This window comes from Triturus cristatus, chromosome 8 (genome assembly GCF_964204655.1).
Source record: "Triturus cristatus chromosome 8, aTriCri1.1, whole genome shotgun sequence".
NCBI classification, from domain to species: Eukaryota; Metazoa; Chordata; class Amphibia; order Caudata; family Salamandridae; genus Triturus; species Triturus cristatus.
In genome coordinates this window covers 1,323,094,210-1,323,112,052 of record NC_140591.1, presented here as the reverse complement: position 1 = coordinate 1,323,112,052, position 17,843 = coordinate 1,323,094,210, and the positions used below count along the sequence as shown (strand labels likewise).

The 17,843-nt window shown below is 41.0% G+C and overlaps 1 protein-coding gene across 3 annotated transcripts in view; it reads right to left on the bottom strand.

Moving 5' to 3' along the window:
• Positions 1 to 17,843, bottom strand: part of LOC146805741 (ATP-binding cassette sub-family C member 2-like) — a 417,933-nt gene that overhangs the window by 27,492 nt on the left and 372,598 nt on the right. For all 3 annotated transcript variants that reach the window (XM_085623042.1, XM_085623044.1, XM_085623043.1), the window contains 2 exons: positions 14,042 to 14,200; positions 5,312 to 5,478 (listed from right to left, as the gene is read on the bottom strand). In XM_085623042.1, coding sequence (XP_085479168.1) covers positions 5,312 to 5,478; positions 14,042 to 14,200 — 326 coding nt within the window. The remainder of the gene's footprint in view (positions 1 to 5,311; positions 5,479 to 14,041; positions 14,201 to 17,843) is intronic.

Genomic DNA, 17,843 nt, shown 5'->3' with positions numbered 1-17,843 from the left:
GGCAAGCTCTTTTCCAAGCCCTTGGAGATCCTTCACAAGTTGAATAAAGTGCACACAAAGCCCTTTCTCCTTGCTTTGGCAGTCAGGCAACCACTGCAGACCAATACCCCAAGCAGCACTTCAGCTTAGGGATAGTCTCGCCTCAGTTTCTTCTGGTTCCACCCCTCAGCAAAGGTTTCTTCTTGTTTCCCAAAGTGATCTAAAGTTCTTGGGTTTGGGTCCCAATATTTATACCAAGTTTCTCTTTGTTCTCTGAAGGCAGAGAGGCCTTTGCCTAGTCCAAACCAGTTCTGGTCAGTCCTGGAGCACTTTGTTTACATGACTCCTTCTTTCCTTTCACAGTGCAGGGCAGAGACATCAGACGCACCACAGGAGGTGGAGCCAGCATTGTGGAGGGAAGGCATAGCCCTATTCAGGTCCCAGGTGCAACTCCTCCCACCCATCTAGATGCAGATCTCTCTATTCAGCCCTGTGCTGACTCACCCTGTCTCCTGGAATCCCCCAGCCCCTGTCACTCAAACGGCAGACAAGAAATACACAGCCTAGCAGAGGCAGGTTCGGATGATTAGACAAGAAATTACCTACTTTCTAAAAGTGGTATTTTCAAACACAGAATGTTAAAAACCAACTTCACTAAAAGAGATATTTCATCATTCTGAGTTCAGGCATACTAAATTCGAATTTCTACCATGTTCCCTGAGTCAGTTAGGATTATAAGATGTAATAATCAAACTGCCCATTCTGGCCTATGGAGAATAGGTAGCCTTGCAATAGTGAAAAACGAAAATGGCTGTAATTCACCATTAGAACATGCCACACACACCAGGGCATGTCCTACCTTATACATACAATGCACCCTGCTCTTGGGTCTACCATAGGGGTGTCTGATATGAAGAAAAGGGAAGGTTTAGGGACTGGCAAGTGGGTGCACTTGCCCAGTCAGCATGGCAGTACCAGACTGCACACAGGTTCTGCAATGGCAGGCCTTAGACACACTTTTACAGGCTGCTTCTGTGGGTGGCACAACCAGTGCTACAAGCCCACCAGCAGCATTTGGATTACCAGCCCTGGGCACTCCTGGTGCACTGTTCTAGGGTCTGACAGGTAAACCAAACCAGCCAATCATGGAATCATTAATCCATACATCAATTTATAATGGAGAGCATATGCACTTTAGCACTGGTCAGCAGTGGTAAAGTGCCCAGAGTTATAAAACAGCCAACAACAGGTCAGAAAAGATAGAGGAGGAAGGCAAAAAGTTCAGGGATGACCCCGCAAAAAAGGTCAAGTCCAACACATCCTCACACAACAGTTGCTGTTTTTCCTGACTGGTTCTGCTCCTTTGAGGTGATATGTTTGGTGGCACGGTATGACAGTTTATAGAGTATGCCTGCTGAATGACAATCTGGACCTACTTGTCTGAGGCTATTTCCTCCCACTGTGGAAGAATTAACCTGATTTACCCCCAGAAAGATGTGTGATCGGGGTGGAGGTCAAGCCATTTTTTGAGGCAGAGGTGCCCTTTCCAGAGGCTCTCCTCTGTCACTGCCTTGTTAACCACCTTGGCTGCAGGTCATGAACCTGTGGCCCACCTAAAGACTGCTGCTGAAATTCTGATTGCTGGGTTTTAGTCGCAGCCGTACCCACTCGTCTTGCCTGTTGCTAAAACCCAGTTTTGGGAGACTGAGTCTGCAGGACGCCAGTCGCTCTAGTGGTATCAGTGAGTTTCTTTATCTTCTTTAATATACTGTCTACTTGGGGCCTGAAGAGATGTTTCACATAGAATTCCACATTTAAGCGATGAGTCACAGTGGAGGATGATAATATGCATTTACCTCCCAGGAGGCTGTGTCAGCTGCTTCCAGATCACACCGAATGTTAGCTTTATATATGATCTTGCTTTCCTATAACAATTCTCTCACACTCTTATGGTCCACCTATGAGACAGTTTCACCAGCCCTTCCATTTCCTCCCAGCTGTAGCAATCCTAGAAAGAAAGGAGCCTGACAAAGTTGGCAACCCTTCCCTGGGATGCTGATCATACAGCTACGCGCTTAACAGCAGTTGCATTCTTTGTTTCCTTTTAAGGAGGTGAGTCATCTCTAGATGCAGGTGCACTTGCCATCTCCCTGACTGCTGGCACATGAGCTCTCATGTACAGAGGGTCTTCTGGAGTAGGCTTGTGCTTCTTTTCCATCCTTGGAATCACTATACAGACCTTGACAGGTAATTTGCAATTTTCTGTGTCGTACTTGGTCGAGCTCTTGAGCATGACAGATCTGCACTGACCTCTTGGTATAAGAAAATGTTTCAGTGAGAAAATCATCCTACTCTTTCACCAGTTTTACATTGTGGTGGTCAATAGTTCTCTGTATTATGCATTGGTACGTTATTGTATATTCTGGGGGTGACGCATGCTCCTGTTTGTTTGTCGACATTATAGTCCTCTCATGGGCGGTCCACTCCCTAGCTGCTGTCTGAGTTAGAGTGATAAGAATGGAAAGGCTCCTGAGGTAACAGAAGTGGTGTGAGAGCTGACAGTGGAAGTTGAGGAGTATGTGGAGGTTGAAGGTGCAGAGGGCTGTTGGCCTGATTCCTACTTTTTCTGGGGGTAGGGTAAAACCCCATCATATCTGAGATCCCCTCTTCAAAATTCACTTTCTTCTTCTTTTTTTTACTGTGGCATGTGTGGGTCTTGTAGGGGCGGGCAGGCAAGAATCTTCCCTGAAGGAGAGAGTGCATATAAATCTTGCACTGCGTGACATCTCTGTGAAAGGAGAAGGCGTTATCAACTCTGACATCTGTGGATGGATTTTGGAATCCGGTTTGAGTCCGACTTGGGTTCCAAAGGTAGGTGATTTGCCCTTCAGGATCTAGTCAGCCAATGCCAACGTTTAAAACTCTTGGGCCAAGGTATCTCTGGTGTGGGGGCTCTAACTGCCAAGGTTTAAAACTCTTGGGCTAAGGTATCTCTGGTGTGGGGGCTCTAACTGCACAAACCAGGCTCAGAGTCAGAGGTCAATGGCTCATCAGACTAGTCTTGTGGTTCGATATCACCCTCCTGGCAGCAGTGTTCTGCCTTGAGTTGAGACAACTTCTAAGGTTGATCCTCAAATTTGGGTTGAAGGACGGTGGCTTGGGGTGTTTTTTGCCCCTCACCTCGGAGTCTCCTGTGGATCAGATTGACACTCCTTTATGGCAGAGCATCAGATGTGAGGATCCCTAAGCTGTTTAAGCCCCTAGGAGTATCCCAAGTGACCCCCATATTGTCCAAATAGGCTTTTTCTGTCTCCTCAGAATCAAGAGCGGCAGGCATATTGGGGAGTTTTAGCACTACTTTCTTAGTGTGCTTCCTCTAATATCGGATTGTCTTCTACTTTGTAAGTTTTTAAGTGGTTTTCAGATGGCCCAAGTTGACTTTACATCGTTTCAGAGAAAGTAGATGAGACCACTGATATTTGGATTACATTCGGGCAGATCTGGAATGCCCCAGTTTTCCATACAACCTCCTCCCCCCAGAGAATCATTCTCATAAAACCAGCAATGTAATCCTTGGTCTGGAGCAGCTGAAGCCAAATCTATACAGTGATGCAGTGTCTTCCCTAATGCTGTTTCTCCTTGTTCAATATCTGGAGCTATGGATCACCAATGATCCTCAATGGACTCGGAGCTCTAGAGGCACGTTTGAACCCAATGGTGGAAAAAAAAACAGTCTGAAGTGAAGTCTTTCTCCTGGTCCATTGTAGGCTAAGGGAGGGATCACAATATATCTGGAGACCTAAGACTCCTTTGCATCACAACTACGTACATACATCTGCAATCTTCTGCCAATACTGTATGGCTTTCTCCAATACTCAGCACTGGAAATCATTAATATGCATCACCCTAAATGGAATGCTGGGAGCTGGCCAGCCAACCAGAATGCTCCCTTTCTGGGCAATAGCTATTGTTACAGGCACGCAAAGAGATAATTCTGCCAGCACCCACTTTAACCCTGGTGTGCACTTGGCCTAGAGAGTGCTGCAGGAGTTTTCTCTTACTAGGAGAGATTGGAAAAAATTGATCCATTCTCCCGAGTCTATCCTAAAGCAGCCTGGTCAAGATCTTTTTTGGGCTGTTTACGCTTCTCTCGCAGTAGAGTCAAAGGAAGGAGCTCAGGCAGACATGAGCAAACAGTCTCCAGATTAAGAGGCTGACCTGAGGAAGCACTGACGGAGAATGTTTTCCCCAATCTCTTCAAGGAAGAGATACCTCCTGCAACACTCCTAGGTTTTTTTTTTTGCATGTGGGTGCTAATAGCTTTATTCCTCTTACATATAGGGCAACAATCACTATTACCACCCTTTGTTATGCGCCCTTGCATTAATGCATACATTTGAGTCACAATCAGTGTAATGAAAATAATGTTCCTGTGATGTAAAATATGTAACTATAGTTACAGAATTTAGTGATGCATCTCCAGTTCCTCTTGTGATCTAGGGCCAGTTTTATCAATATTTGACGCAGAACAATGCAACAAGACATCAATTTCCTGCCTTGCGTCAAATGGAGAGAGCCAGAACGCGGCATATTTACTAACATACGGTGCATTTCTGCTTTCTATATCTGCTCTGGTGCTCTGTGTGCTACCTAGTGCCAATGCAGGCACCCTTGTGCCATGATGCAAGGGACACCTTCCTGCAAAAAAAACATCCTCTTTCTAAGTGTGCTGCAGAAGTGTGCAGAATGCAGCACACCTAGAAAGTAGAAAAAACGAGGAGAAATAAAACAATTTCTCCTCGTTGCACTTCTATCGGGAATGCATACAATTCTGATGCATTCCCAGGTTTAATAGTCTTGGTAAATCTGGCAATGCAACAATGGGAACACCCAATCTTCTCCCATGTATAGGCTTCCCAGTGCAGCGCAACGCAAGGCAGTGACTTGCACTGCCTTGCATTATTCCATATTTACAAAGCCAAAGAGGGGCTCACAAGGCGGCTTTGCGTGGCATAGTAAATCTGACTTAAGTTACATGTTGCCCTTGTATCACCCTGTGTGACGCAATGGCAATACTATCCTTTGATAAATCTGTGCCCTAGCGTATTTAGTTTTCACACTAATTGTCGGCCCAGCAATGTATTGTCTTCATGATTTGATACATAGATCCTGTAATGTCTGCGTTGCCTTTTTAGGAACCTCTAATTTATCTTTTACAAAGCTACCTCTGATGATCGATTTGGATGTCATCTTACACAGGGTTCTCAGATTGTCATAAGTAATTCATTTTGATACACACAACGTTTAGCCATTCTTATGAATAAAGTTTTACCTGAGGTTTTCCCCTCCTTCTGAAATCTCATGATTGAGTCTTAAAGGAAGTGACTGAACAAAGGTGTTTAAGTGACACATTTGCAAAGCTTCCCAGAGTTCTGCATCAGAATGCTTTCCAAGTGGATCCAGGTTCATTTGTAGGGTTCCCGAAAACAAAACTGGGTCCTAGCCAAAGAAAGAAAATGATTATCACAACATGTCAATTAATATCTTCAACATTTCACTTAGCTTTTATCATTTTCTGTAGATGTTCATGACAATACTCAGATACATTAAAGTGACCATAAGTCACAAGAGTAGAAAGCAAGCATAATGAATCTAACTTTAGGATGGTGAGTCATTTGAGAACTGCATTAAATGTGTTTGTAGGCCTTACTCCGGTTCAAGAATGGGGTGTGCTTTGCTTACTAAAGCACTATTAGTCTTTCCATGTTACTCACAGAGCAACTATCAAGAATTCAACACATCCCAAAAACCTGACATACATGCCCCTACATTAAGAGGATAGCGCACTCTCACCATGAAGAATATGTTCAAATTATGAGGAATGGCTGGTTGTGACCATGGTCATTTGACTGATCACAGTATGTTCCCTGGGGCAAGCCAGCCTTAATAAGGAACGCCATCACACATAAGTAGTCCTCAAGATGCAAGCAAGACAACAGTAGCACACAGAGTCAAAAATGCATACCAACTTATACCAGAGCCTACTTGAATTAAAATAGCATGCTGACTACATTAGGACTGATGAACAATTGCAATAGAAAACAGAAAAGCTAAAATGGCTGATCTCATGCTTTTTTCCCGACCCTTGCAGTTGCTGGGGCAATCTAGCAACATGAGAGATGGGAATATAGGTCCTCCTCACAATCCAAAACACTAGCTACTGCATTAGTTACTAAGCTGTGATGGAAAGATGGCCTCTAAAGTTGATTTGACTTTCCAGGTAAGCTGGTTGAGCATTTAAGGCCTGGCCCAAAGGTGGTGGTGTAAAGGCTGACTGAGGGTGCAGTAAAACACAAACACCACAGTCGCAATAAAGATCCCAATTCAACTAGGGTTCTCATTTTACAAAAAAGAAAAACACTCTAATGATTATCATTTTACAGAAAAGAACAACATCTCAAAACGTAAATATATGTAGAACAGAAAAAACTAATTGAAAGATATACATATCTAATTAGCATCACAATTACACAACAACATTTATGGTCAACACAGGGCCACCTAACTACACACAATAATGTTCACTAACACAGAGTTATTCCCAAACAACTCAGAAGAACACAGGTGGACTCTTTGCAATTCTGAATCAAAAATCTCATGCAACAACACAATACAGACAGTTCAACCAATAAAGGAATACATCTGATCCTACAACAGCAGAATCATTTTTCAGTGTTCATTTACAAAACAAGCATTGAAAATGCAATCGGTCTCACATTTGTTTTGAGCTAGACCTAATGGTATTGTAGATGGCAATGTCTTTTACCTATGTGTTATGAAATGTATGTATGTGGTGTGTAGTGAATGTTGTGTGTTGGATTGGATTAGTTAGTTGTGCAATTGTGTGTCATGGAATTGTGTGGTGTGGAGGGGTTTGGATTTGTGTAGTGGAATTATGTGGCATATGTGCTGTGGAATTATATGCATAGTAAATATGTGTTACTGAATGTCCTGGAATTATGTGGAGTGGGATTGTGTGTTATGGAATGTAATTATGTGGAATGGTTTTGTGTTGTAAGTGGTATGTAGTGGAGTTTAATTATATGGTGTGCTGTTGAATTTTGTGGCACAGTGTGGAATCTCGTGGTGTGGATTAGATGTATGTGGTGTTGTGTAATTGTGTTTTTGAGTTGTATTATGTGGTTTGGTTTCGAATTATGTGGTGTGGATTGTGGTGAAGTTGAACTGTGTGGTGTGGAACTGTGTGGATAGCTTTACCTGTTTGGTGACGAAAAAGAATAATAGGTAGGAGCTAAGCTTCAGATCTGTGTGTTAAAAAAAAGAAAGAGTTAGAGCTATTGGCATTGTGAATGTAAATGTCTTTTACCTATATGTTATGGATTGGAGTGGATGTATGTGGTATGTAGTGGAATTATGTGGGTTGGATTGAAATGTTTAGTTATGGCATTGGGTGGCATGGAATTGTGTGAAGTAGAGTGGATTTGTAAAGTGGAATTATGTTGCAGGGTGTGCAGTTGTATTATGTGGATAGTAGTTATATGCTATTGAGTTCAATGGACTTATGTGGAGTGGGATTGTGTGTAAAGAAGGGTAATTATGATGAATTATATTTTGTGTTGTGGAGTGTTATGTAGTCGAGTTTAATTATGTGGTGTGCTGTTAAAGTTTATTGTATGATGTTGAATTATGTGTAGTAAATTGAAATTATGTGTTGTGGGGTAGAATTGTGTTGTGGGGTGGAATAATGATGTTTGTTTTTTTAATTATTTGGTGTGGAATGGATTTGTGTAGAGTTGAATAGTGTGGCATGGAACAGTGTGGTAAAGCTTGCACTCAGTGGGAAACAGAGCTGGGGGTCAATCTGCCGGACACACAATGGGAATACTGCTGCCAACAGATTAGCCGCATTTCTGGTAATAATCCATTATAAATTTCTGTATCGATTATACCACACGCCAGTAAAAATGCACAAATTCCAGGAAATATGCAGCGCTAGGATTTTTGCTCGTCAAAAGAAAGGTGGCCTGTAGATGGGGTAGAGGGAGAGGTCCTTAGTTTAAACAATGCCCCAAGATTTGATATTTTGACAGGAACAGACATTAACATATGCAGAATTACTCCCACTAGCGTCCAGACCGAAAGATATTTGGGATCCATTAAAAACATATCTCCTAAATAACCTAGTATAACCACCAGCCTTGACACTGTAAAATTGGGTCACCATCTAATAACTGAAGAGATGCTCCCATTATTGCATTGATCTATGAGATAGTCCGTATAAAATAGACTAAGATGTGAATCGAAGGGCTTTTCCTTCTTTCCCTCTCTCGTTTTGTCTTTTTTTCAAGATTTTAATGATTGCACCAGACCAGAATAATCATGTTTCTGATAAAGACATGGACTGTGTTGGCAAAGAAAAAATACTCTGCAAAACAGTATAAATACAATTGTACTCATGTTACTATTAAATGTAAAAGATCTGAATAAAAAGAGTTTTAAAAAAACTATTTGTGCTAAGATCCCAATCATTCATAAAGGAAACAAATATGTGACTCATGTATGTGCTGAAATAGGCAAATCTAAATTTGAAATATTTGCTAGGATAAAAAAAATAATAATACGTTTTCAAAAGGAAAAGGTGTCCCTGTCAGCGCTGGAGTCAAGAACGTCATACTATGCCTTATCCTTTAATTCATTTTTCCTGAGTCTAACAGCCTCTTTGTACTGTAATTTACACACAGCTACTTGTTCCTTATTTTTTGGGATCCTTATTTAGTGCTTGTCTCAGTCTGCTATTAGCCCGAGTAAATGAACTATTGAACCATCTATTATGTTTGGCCAAAAAGACCAGTGTCTGTTGATAGTGAGCTGGTAACTGAGTCACAAATACAATTAAAAGTCACCGAAAGATCCATGTTGTGAATTGAACCTAAACAATTATAGATATACCTCAAGTTAAGGTTCCCTATAAGGGAAAGAGGATTTACCCAATTCGATTTCAGCCTGCACCAAACTTTCATAACTTCCTCATCTTAATGCACCATAACATTAGAACATAATTCGAGCAAAGAAAACGTGAAAGATAGAAGTAGAGGATTATGGCCACTAAAACAGGATGGTCTAACAAAAGAAGAAGAAATGTTACTTAGGTCAGTAGTAATAAAAACATAGTCAATAATGGTTGAGCTGACCTTGCCAACAAAAGAAGCATCAAGAGTGCCAGACGAGGTTGCACCCTGACGTACATCCAGAAAATTCCTCTCAAATATTGAGTCAGAAAGAAGATTCCCTGTTTATCACAGTTATCTTTTAAAAACAGGAAAACCCCTCAGAGAGGCATTTGACCAGTGAAAATAAACTATAAAAGACTGCAAGCCAATGTTGCCATTGAAGTCCCTGTCAATAATAACTGAATAATCCCAATTGAGGGAGTCACTCTCATCATTAGGGTAAATTGAACAGTGACCACGTTGTCAACATGATTGTTATCAAAGTTATTATTGTAAAAATTGAATAATACAATGTTAAAACATTTTTCTCTTTTTAGCATTAGGCCCTGAATGTTAGTAGAATTCATAGCAAACAATTAACTTGCCCTTTAAGTGACATTGCAATCCAAGTCAAACGACTACCTTCAGCTGTTCCTGAAACAGAGGGAAGGGCAGGTGTCTAAAAACGTTGGCATAACCATCTAAATGATTATACCATCCTTTATTTAATGATTTATATGGATGACACATAATTGCTTATTACTTGTGATCACACAGTGTCTAACCCCTGCACTTGTTTTCAAGATGCATGGGTCACCTGGCTATCTCAGAACTTTTTGAAATTTAATGCCAATAAGATTGAAATCTTGTTCTGCTTGAATAGTACTCCATCAGTGAGCATCCATCCTAATGTTTGGCCTTCGCACTTAGGACTCCTACTGGAGTGGCATGGAATCTAGGTTTTCATTTTGATAGTACATTGACTTTGTAGAGTCAGGTCAAATATTTATCCTCCGCTTGCTTCTTTTTTTACAAGTCTTACAGAAAATTCTTCTTTCGTTCCCTTTTCTACCCAGCTGCTTGTCAGTCGATTGACAATCTTCAATCACTTCGATTATAGCAATTCTTAGTTTCTTGGATCGCCAGCTGGACTGCTAAGGAAGCTGCAGCAACTCCAGAAAGCTGCCACTAAGCTGGCCCTACAATGGGACATTCTTCCTCTACCTCTGCAGCTCGTAAATCTCTCCTTTGACTGCCTAATGTAACAGGGTTTTTAATGGAGATGGTCCCCTTTATCTTCAGCAAAAGTTTAGCCGTCACATATTGGCGTGTAGATTTCACTCTCCTGATGCATACCCAAATACAACTGAATTAGACAAGGTGGCACGTAATTTTCTGTTAATGTAGCACTTCTTTGGAACTCTTTACCCCCTCCTTGTGCAAGATACTTAACTTATTTCATTTTAGGAAAGCCTTAAAGACCTGGCTTCATTTTCAATATGTTAATTTGCGCTGTTCTTGTATATTAGCCTTTACCTCAGCAGCAGGATGCCTTAAAGGTAACAATGCGCTCTATACATAATAACGTGATATAACATAACATATTTTAACAGATGATCTTCCCTGAGTTACAGTGGAGATCAAACTTATATTTACTGGCACCAGCAGTTGAGTAGCATCCTGATGCAAATCTATGGATTCTCAAACAGCATGTTTATAACTACCCATGACAGGAGACTGGACCTAGAGGTAAATAACGAAGTAGTAGGGGATGAGGCTGTCTTTGTTATTTGCCAACAGCTGCCACCATATATCATATCATACTAAGTAGATGTTTGCAATCATATGAGGATAACCCTTACAGGTGCATGCAACAAAGTGCATATGGTATGGAGAGTTAAATGCCATATGTGGCCTGTGATGTGTATATGCAATACCCAAATATATGACAAAATGTACATGTCTGCTAGGAGCACCACTGTGCTCTGGCAAGGCTGCAGGTTGGACAAACTACAGGAACACATGGTAGAGAAATGTGCAGCTGCCATTAGGAAAAACTTATTATATATAATCATTGGTCTCTCACAAAGTGTGCCTTTTTACCTGAGAGGGGAGGGCTCTAATCCATAAGAACAGCGTAGACTGTATAGTAGGAGTAGTGCGCTCTCACAGTGAAACAGAACTCAAAAGATAATTAATTATGTATCTCTGCCTGGAAAAATGCTACGAAAATGCTCCAAATAAATTTCTACTTCACTTTTAAAATCTGATTTAATTGTGAAATTAAGTGTTTCATAATTTAAGGGTAAACATAATTGTGTAAAAATATATGCTGTGCTGCCAGAGTCATCCTTGGCCTAAATCCAGTTTTGCCACTCAGCCCCTTCAGATCTGGAATACATACCCCGGGCTGGGAGAGTTACGACCCTGGCTCAAGGTCAATAGTTTGCCTTTGAGGCCAAAAAGAGCAAATGCATGTTAACTGTGACCATTTGCAGGGATTAACTATGTAAAAGTAGGCTGCAACAGTTGGCAGAATAAAGGTCAACTTTAGCTTGACTTGGAGAAGCCAGGGAAGATTTCTCCTATTCTTTCTCATGCCCCTCATAGACAGGAGGAGGAGAGATCATCTAAATAGGGGTGTGGCTAAGGAGTTGAGTTGCAGAAGGATTCTGCTATATTAAAAAAGTGGTTTGAGGGTAATTTACAGTACGGTTAAGAGTACGTTCTGCAGAAGGAGGTGCGAGAAAATAGTTAGGATTTGGGATTGCAGAATTTCTTTGGTTAGTACACAGAATAAATTTGCCACCTCAACGACCACCTCCAAACACCATTCCTTGGCCTAGGAACCCTCTACAGAAGAAGAAGGCCATCGACAAAAGAAAACTACTTGTGGAAGAATAGGACTCACTCAAGGTCTTCTGTAAGCATACAGACACTGGAACTGCTCTTCAAGAGTCAAGTGGTTGGCCTCCTGTTTACCTGCATCAGAGACACAAAAATCAGAAGGAATGTTGCCTCATGAGGGCCCAGCTCACCACAGAGAACTAGACCCTCCAGGAGATCTAGTTCCCAGAAGTGTGTCCCAAAGAGCCAGGACTGCAGGACTCACCAGAAGGAACTTTCTCATCAGTTGGACTAACACAAAAGGTAAACCCTTTTGTCCGGGATGACTTAGTTAGCACATTTGACCTTCACTCCACTGCCGTCAGCCTGAAATTGCACTTAGGTACCAATCCACTGCAAAGTGACATTTATCAATGGCATTTTACTTTTTCTAGGTGCTTTTGGCTTAAAAGTTCAACATTTCACATAACCTATTTTAATAATCTTGGTGTCTGTTTGCTCAGTATGTTTTTCTCTATTATTCTACATTAGTTTGGACATTTGATTCTGTTGTTTTTCTTGATTTTAAAGTTGTTGACACTGCTTGAAATTAACATGCACCTCTCTGGAATGTGCCTGCTGCTTGTACCATACCAACCAAGGATTGAGCAGAGACTCTCTTGGATCTGTGTTTTGACTTAAACAGATTATGTTTAGTCAGTTGGTAGGAGTCATACCGCATATTAATGACCTAATTTCAAATACATACACAAAGTGAACCCTAAATGGATTAGGACTATGAGAGACAGTCAAAGTTTCTGACTGGGTTACAAGGATCATAGCCCATATCAAAGAACAAGGTGGGTTGTGGGTCTCCTAGAAAAGATCTGCTCTGTGTTTTAAGTAGATCAGATTTTAAAGCATGAATTTCACTACACAAAAATTCCATCAGAAATATAATATCCGTCATAAACAGTAATACTCCAGTATAGGAAATGAATTCTACACATTTATTCCCCCTGGATTTTTCTGTTTCTGAATACTTGGTTTTGAACTTTTACTGGGATTAAGTCCTAGAAATCTGTGGAGTACACAAGACCATGAAGGGTATGTATTAGGCTTTGCCTTTGGCTTTTCACATCTGCTTACAATGACTGCAAAGCAGGAAGTTCAGGGTATTTATGACGAGGCTGTCACCACCATAATGCTGGGTGGAATATATACCATGTGATCAGTGCGAGTTTACAGTACTGTGGATAAAGCTCTAGGTATTGCTTTGTAACCCCTGAATTTCCTCTTTGATTTATTGGCAAAAAGACTGTCCACATCCCCCATTCCACCGCCACCCTCCCCAACAACACCTAAACAGGTTTTTGAACAATATATTATTAGTCACAAAAAAACCACTAGGGATTCAAAATGGTAATAAAAGATGAAAGAACTGAATTCCTCGATTCTCTACCTTCATTTTAAAATGAAAGGGTCCACTTAGATATACTCAACCAAGACGACTGGACCTCAAGGAGTGTGCCTCAGAATACCAATATTTCAACCCCATTGCAGGTTTCTGCCAATTATCTGGGATCAGAGGAACCTATAATTTCACCGCTCTCCCCTTCAGACTAACCTCATCCTCATGATGCTTCACCAAGGTGATGGGAATGTGATTAATAATCTAAATAGACAACACAATATTCATGGACAAGCATTATCAGTCTGTACTCTCTCAGGTGTCTAGGCCCATAGACACTCTTCATAATTTGGGCTTTCTGATCAACATCCCAATGACTAAACTTTGCCCAAACAAAGTGTTTGATTTTCTGAGATTCAAGATAGCATCAGAGTCAGCAGCTCTATATTGATTAAACAAGAAGATTCAGACTACCAAGAGGGAATTTGGAAGTTGCTGAATAACAACAAGATCTCTCAGAGTCAGTTAGCAAGATTGGTGGGTCTACTTTGGTCTTTCATTTAGGTGATTTTTACTGGTCCTCTCCAGTAATACTCCCTCCAAGGACTAAAGCTTCCGACCTCCGTGATGGTGTGTCTTACAGAGGCATGATCTTTCTGGTAACATCCCTATGAAGGGCACACACTTGATTTCCCAGTACTTCTAGAGTTATAAATTATGTCTCCAGTCTGAATTAGTTAAATTCCTCAGTCTGTACAGTACAATACAGATCTATAAAAAAAATTAAAAAATGCATTCTAGTTTTTAACCTCACCTGGGGAATAATGTTCAGTTTACTGCGGAGATCATGCAGTCCGATTGTTGCTATGTCAATCCCATCAATAACAATTTTGCCTCCTGTTCGCTCGACAATTCTGAATAGGCAGTTTGTGAGTGTTGATTTTCCAGCTCCAGTTCTTCCTACAATGCCCACCTACAATATTGAAATACATTTATAAAAATATTAAATTCATAGTACTTTTAAAATCATCTGCCTAAAAGAACACATTCCTAAAGGATTCTTTATCAGTTTACTTTCAGTATTGTTACAAAATATAATAATCATTTCTAATAGGCTATATGTAATTAATTGATTCTATATTTCACCATACCCTTGATACTTTTATTCATCAGTTATTGTGCTGCCATACTGCCTTGAGCCCTTTTCGTAACTTTATAGTCTACCATTGCAAGTTGTGGTAATAGATATAGCTATGCCAAAGGTTAGTTGGGGTTTGGTGATATTCTAGTTGAATCTATAGACATCTTACGCAATTTTTCTTTAGGACTTTCAGCATCAAAAAACAGGTTATATAAGTATGCCATATAGATTATATTGGGTAGAATTTGAAGGCATTTTGGAAAGATGTCACTAACACAAAAGGTGATGAGAGGAAATCTTTTAAATAGTCTAGGTAGCATTACAATCTTTTCGCCCAGTGTGCCACTCTAGAAAAAGCCTTGCCGTATGCAAATCAGTGCTGACCCGGTTTCCTATGGGAACAGTCCAACTCAAACCCAAATTCCAACACTCTGGTTTAGAGAGGACCTGGCTTGGCAGGTTGGGCTGAACTGTTCGCATTGGAGTGAGAACATGACTGATTTGCATATCGTTGGGTCTAATCCGAGATGGCTTGGTGGGCAAAAGAACGATGGGTTAGAATGCTACCCTGAGCAATTTCCAGTGGTTTCTGTGTTTGATGTAAACCCTTAATTGGTCATGGATATGCCCAGACATGGGTCCCTTGCTCGCTCTTCCACTAGAACCAAACTACACCCAACTGAAGAGGCCCAATCATGCTGGAATGGGTCTTGGGTTGCTTGTGTTCTGGTTCAGAGAGGACCAGGCTGGTTTGCACATGGCTTGGTCTATTCTGAGGTGATATGGGTGGGCAAAAGAACAATCGACTGGATTGCTACCCCGAGCGATTGCCAGTGGTAAGAATTAGTGCAAACATTCCTCCTGTCACCTTTTGTGAGTCTGATTTGGGACAGATTTCCCTGGAGGCTTTATATGGAGTGCAGAAGATTTATTTTTGGGCTGTTTGTGGCAGGAACCAATGGCGTATTTTGAGCTCTAACTTTTTCGAGATTCAGGAAGAGTCTTGAAGCTTTTTTTAGATTATTTAAAATACATGTTTTGGTATGAAACATTACAATTACTCAGTTTAGACAAAATGAAGGTCACATGTCAGCTTCACCTAATGACGCGACTGCAACAAAGTCAGGACACCTCTGAGCACCAAAAGCTAGAAATGTTAGCTCATAGTATAATGATGTTGATCTGAGGAGCAAAGACTAGAATATTATGCAAAAAGTGTCATTCCGTTTGCATATTGTACCAGGAGAATATGTGTTTTAGATCAATTATGGAAAAGGACGTTTTTTTATTTCAAAGAGAAGCAAATATGTCCGGGGCATGCAGCCTTATTCTATAGATATTTACATCCATGCAACACTTATATAGTGATCTAGGTATCTGAAGCAGAAATCTGGCACCTGGTATTGATAAACAGCATTTACCTCAGTAGGAAGCATCATGCTGATGACAGTGAGGAAGCAAAAGACACACAATTGATGGACGGAATGCAGAACAAATCAAAACATTCACCCCCAGTCAAGAGATCTGGGTTAAATCCATCATTCTTTTGCTCACCATGCCACCCCAGTTTAGACCTGGCCATATACAAATCAGTCTTGACCCTGTGCTTCATGGGAACAGTCCAGCCCGAACTGCCAAGCCAGGTCCTCCTTGGACCGGAAACAAGCATCCTAGGACCGGTTTTGGGAGTTTCACCCCTCTTCAGCCAGGATAGCTTGATTCCAGTGGCACAGTGAGCCCGGGACCCACGTCTGGGCATACCTGGCGCACTTAGGGTGAGAAAGCAAAAGACACAATTGATGGACGGAATGCAGAACAAATGAAAACATTCACCCTCAGTCAAGAGATCTGGGTTAAATTCATCATTCTTTTGCTCACCATGCCACCCCAGTTTAGACCTGGCCATATGCAAATCAGTCTTGACCCTGTGCCTCATGGGAACCGTCCAGCCCGACCTGCCAAGCCAGGTCCTCCCTGGACCGGAAACAAGCATCCTAGGACCGGTTTCGGGGTTTCACCCCTCTTCAGCCAGGATAGCTTGATTCCAGTGGCAAAGTGAGCCCAGGACCCACGTCTGGGCATACCTGGCACACTTAGGGCGATGACAGTGAGGAGGCATGAGACCAACAAACCCATGGTGATTTGCTTTGGACATTTTTAAGCCTTTCTTTTAACTTTAACATAATTTATCTTTTTAAACAGAAAGGGATATATATTTAATTTAGGCACAATCAACAAATCCTAGCAAATATGTTACTTTAATGTTTAAGCCAAATCACATTCTGAAGTATTTCACCGATATTTCACAGCCAATGTACCATTACACTTGAAAATGTCTCAAAATATACCATGTTTAACTTATATTCTCTTTGAGTTGATCAATGTTTACAGATCAATACGAAGTTAATGATCGTAAACACATTTTCCATGGGCAAAGGTAATAATACTAAACAGTTTAATGTGAACAATATTAAACAATTGTGACCACAAAGATCATTGGTTGCATGCTTCAAAATGTGGGGTACTTTGTGTACTCTCATATGGGATACATAAAACTGATAAATTCCTTTAAGCACCCATGTAGCCCCACCATCTTGAAAATCTCATGGTTAAGTTTGCTAACTGCACAATTTTCAGTTTAAAAAGGGCACACCTATGATTTCCAGAGCTCCCTGACAATACCACCACCATAACCTCCATTTGTTTGGATTTCACTTACCACTATGGAATGATAGCCCACTTCCTATACGTTTCGCAAAGTATCTAAGAAAATAGTTCCACCACTGTCAATATGGGAGGTGCTTCGTTTATTCAGGAATACAAAAATTATTTCTGTAGCAGGTTCATTTAGCCCAAGGGCCATGTTTATTGCATGTTTGTCTTACATATTGATAGCTAGCTGTGAATGCCATGCGAAGACATTGACAATAAAGGTAGTAGAAGCAGATAGTGCCAATTGTTCTAGTCCACTCTTATTGCCAAGTACAGGTAATTGTAGGACGAGCTGTAGACCTAGTTAACGGGAGCAAGAAAGTTACTTTGCCATTAACAGTGTCCTTTGAACTTGTCGCCTAAAGCTTTTAAGGGATTGAAATCAAGGACTGATTCAGACTTCTCTGTGGTTTCCATATGGGGATCAGGAGCTAACTCAATTAATAGATTAAAGAAAACAATCAACACTCAATGTTATCTTCGGATTTATAATTCTAGTCTTTCTTAACGACAAGTATTTTATTGCCTGTCTGGCTGTCGCGCCCTAACTTTGGAGACGAGTTGGTCACACATCTGTTCAGTGGTCCCGTGTCAAGTGTGATCCCACTGCCAGTCCTGATTTATTGTTATTAGTCAATTGTACTTCACGTGCTGAAACTTTGAAGCGGACTCTTGCATCAGAGAAAACAACATTACAAGGTCCCAGAAGGAAGAGTGATTCCATTTAAAAAAAAAATCAGATTCTCTGATGGTGTCACGAATG